The sequence below is a fragment of the Pseudoliparis swirei genome, chromosome 10 (assembly GCF_029220125.1).
Source record: "Pseudoliparis swirei isolate HS2019 ecotype Mariana Trench chromosome 10, NWPU_hadal_v1, whole genome shotgun sequence".
Taxonomy (NCBI): Eukaryota; Metazoa; Chordata; class Actinopteri; order Perciformes; family Liparidae; genus Pseudoliparis; species Pseudoliparis swirei.
The window spans coordinates 17295461-17299088 of record NC_079397.1 but is presented as its reverse complement, the minus strand read 5'-3'; the positions used below and the strand labels follow the sequence as shown (position 1 = coordinate 17299088).

Here is a 3628-nt window from a genome sequence, read left to right as displayed (position 1 = left end):
ATGAACAGGTCAAATCTTCTTGAATCACATGGAATTTGGTGGGATGATTGGTTATTATCCGGGGACCATTTGATTAGATTTTGGGATCAATCGGGTCAAAGGTCAAGGTCAAGGTCATGGAAAGGTCAACATCTTTTTTTTACCATAGCACGATACATTTTTGTCCAATTGGCATGCAACTAATGCCAAAATGTTCATAATTCAATGCCCAATCTTGTGATATGCGAAGGTATGCGCTCTACCGAGTGCCCGTTCTAGTTCCTTATGTTTACTTTCCTTCCTTATCTTAGCCCTGTCTCCCCTCCTCTCCTCTCCCTCCTAACGTTGGCGTGTCTGCAGCCGGGATCGATCCTATTAGTCGGCCATCTTGAATCCATTGACTTGGACTGAGTCCGAGTCGGGACACCGATACAACAGGAAGTGGCCGCTGTCGTCTCACAACATCCAAAGCTTCCTGGCAACTTCTCTCCCTTGGAGATTTTGCTCTTTTTCAATCCAGTAGCTGACCTAGAGTCTGTTTGGAGGGCCGTTAATGAGCCCCTGCAGATGCGGGGAGAGGCCTAATTGGCCTCAGCTGGGGAGGATCAGCTGATGAGCGTCTCTGCCCTATATGAGGTGGCATAGGGGTGGAGGCACGAGGGAGCAGAGCAGAGGCAGTCTGCAGTGGAATAAAAGATATTACCAAATATCATCCTTGTGTGCTCATCCTTAGGTGCTTGGGGGGGGAAACCACATGTGACATCCACAAACCTATTACAGAGATATACAGCGGTAAGTAGTGTGCTTAAGAAGTGCGGAGGATGGATTTATGTTATTTGCATATTTATTACAGAGCTTGAGAGTATTTCTTGAACTCAACGTGTGCCGACATCACATTCAACTCCCCAAGAGACAAACATTTAGCCGTCCTTCTGGGGACATACATAGGACAAGAGCTGGTTTACCATGTTCTCAATGATAGGAGGTGGCGGGTGGAGGTTATGCGGCAGGTGGTGGGCCAGGCTCATCTCCCAGGCATCGATCAGATGAACGTTCAGTCCTCTGAACACGGCTCTGAGCACCTTGTCGCACTGCAGCGAGACCCAGTCGCTGTTGCTTATCGACACGGAAAGTGTCAAAATTTTGGGGTTCCCGGTCCGGATGACGACCAGCGTGTCCGGAGCCCTGTTCAGCAGCCGCACCACCGCCCTGCGGATGCTCTGCAGCCGCCGGATGTAGATCTCCATGGGGAAAGAGGGGAAGTGAGCCCAGATGCAAAAAGCTACGACTGTTTCAGGGCCTCCGATTAAGTCATCTAGCTCATTGGCGATGTAATGAAGTTGGCTGGTTAAGATGGAGCCGATCCGGATGGGAGGGCCGTGGAAGCGGAACTTCACTAAGATGTTGTGTCCATAGTCCAATAAGATGTACGGTCCAGCTTGTTTTGGGCTGTTCAGGTCAAACTCCTTGAGATCTGAAAGTATGACAGGGGGAACACGTTTAGCTTTGTGGGAACAAAACCAAACGGTTGCATGACATCCGTGAGGATCGGCTACCTGGTAGGGCCGCCTTGAGGAAGTGAAACCACTGCCTGATGGTGGAGTCTCCATAGATGTGGACCGCCTTGCCCTTCAGACACGCAGCGATGGAAGACTGGTTGAACTGGCGAACTGGGGGGCCACTTAGCGCTCGCCACAAACCCCCGTAGTAATAACCAGAAGGTCCAGATGTCATGGTGCTGCTCTTCACCATCAGTTGACCTGAGAGGGAGGTAAAAGAATACAGGTGGGTTTGTCCCATGAAAAGACCAAAACCAAGGTACTAACCCTAACCCTAGCTTCTGTCAGTCTGCCCCAGGGCAGCTGTGGCTACTGATGTAGCTTACCACCACCCGTATGACTGTGTGTATGTATGACGACTGGACTCTGGACTTTGTAAAGCGACTTTGGGTACTAAGAGAAGCGCTATATAAGACTAAGGATTATTGTGTTCTATCTCTTACTCCTGAGAGACGAGGAACACTGTTAAAAGCTGAAGCCACATTCCTAACTGTTAGCCTCATGCTCCATAATCCCAGCACTCTTTTCCAAATTGGACTGATTACTGTTCATCTCTCTTCAGAAGAATGCTGCTCGGAAGAATGAGGTATGCTTTTTCTTGAGCTTTCTTACCTTTCTTCGTACGTATGAGTGAACCACAACAAATTCATCGAGATAGAAATAAAAGTTATTCTCTACATTTGACCCATCCTTATTTATTAAGGAGCAGTGGTCTGCAAGTGAAGCGCCCGGGGGTTTCTGTGTCTTGCTCAAGGACACTTGGACATCGATGTGGAGTCAGATCAGTCTCAATAATTGAAAATGCACACAGAGAGACTCACAAATGCAAACACAAAGACTCACAAATGCAAACACAAAGATTCACAAATGCAGTGCGATCCAAAAGCAAATCGTAATTTATTTATGTGTGCACTGAATGTATTTATGAATCGTTCTGCGAGCATTTGTGAGTCTGTGTGTTTGCATCTGTGAGTCTCTTTACCTTCTTTCTGTGGCAACACGGTGACATTAGAAGGTCCAGAAGTCCGAATGAAGACTTTCAAGTTAAGACCTCTGAGGAAAAGCACAGACAACATATCTCAGAAATACACGACAACATTAAGAACATACATTTGATCAGACGCAACAGGCAGCTGCTTTATGCTGGAAAGCTGATTAACCAATTAACCGTACTGGGAATGTATTTTACCTTCATAGAAACAATGGATCAATGGGCCAATGGGTCAATGAGCCAATGGGTCAATGACTCAATGGTTCAATACGCCAATGGGTCAATGGTTCAATGAGCCAATTGATCAATGGGTCAATGGTTCAATGGTTAAATGGGTCAATGGGATAATGGGTCAATGAGTCAATGGAACACTGGGCCAATGGGTCAATGGATCAATGGAACAATCAACCAATGGATCAATGGACCAATGGTCCAATGGGCCAATGGTTCAATGTGTCAATGGGTAAGTGGGCCAATGGTTCAATGGGTCAATGGGCCAATGGGTCAATGGGCCAATGGTTCAATGGGTCAATGACCAATGGGCCAATGGTTCAATGGGTCAATGGGTCAATGGTACAATGGGTCAATGGGTCAATGAGTCAATGAGTCAATGGATCAATGGGCCAATGGATCAATGGGTCAATGGGCCAATGGTTCAATGGGTCAATGGTACAATGGGTCAATGAGTCAATGGGCCAATGGATCAATGGGTCAATGGGCCAATGGGTCAATGGATCAATGGGCCAATGGGTCAATGGTATTAATGGGTCAATGGGTCAATGAGTCAATGGATCAATGGGCCAATGGGATCAATGGGTCAATGGGCGGCGGTTCAATGGGTCAATGGTATTTTAATGGGTCAATGGGTCAATGAGTCAATGAGTCAATACCAATGGATCAATCGGGCCAATGGGTCAATGGAGTCAATGGGTCAATGGGTCAACTATTTTGTTTGATCCTTACATTTAAAGCTCTTCAGGGTCAACATATGCCTCTTTCGCCTCACCTTGGAAGAGCTTTCACACTCCTGGGCCTTGATTCGTGTGGTCGTGTACTCCATCAGCTAAAAGGTTGATCCTGGCATCACCAGCTCTGTGTT

The 3628-nt window shown here is 47.0% G+C and overlaps 1 protein-coding gene across 1 annotated transcript; it reads right to left on the bottom strand.

Moving 5' to 3' along the window:
- Window positions 1-801: 801 nt before the first annotated feature.
- On the bottom strand, window positions 802-2614 carry LOC130200916 (NXPE family member 3-like). Its single transcript, XM_056425489.1, has 3 exons — window positions 2521-2614; window positions 1536-1739; window positions 802-1453 (listed from the first exon to the last, which is right to left on the bottom strand). The coding sequence occupies exons 1-3, from the start codon at window positions 2612-2614 to the stop codon at window positions 900-902; spliced, it is 852 nt and encodes a 283-aa protein (XP_056281464.1). The 3' UTR covers window positions 802-899.
- Window positions 2615-3628: the final 1014 nt, after the last annotated feature.

Coding starts and splice junctions, on each gene's coding strand:
- LOC130200916 (XM_056425489.1), bottom strand. CDS start 2,614: ATGTTGTCTGTGCTTTTCCTCAGAGGTCTTAACTTGAAAGTCTTCATT. Junction 1,740..2,520: donor CGTGTTGCCACAGAAAGAAG/GTAAAGAGACTC, acceptor CCTCCCTCTCAG/GTCAACTGATGGTGAAGAGC. Junction 1,454..1,535: donor CCTCAAGGCGGCCCTACCAG/GTAGCCGATCCT, acceptor TCATACTTTCAG/ATCTCAAGGAGTTTGACCTG.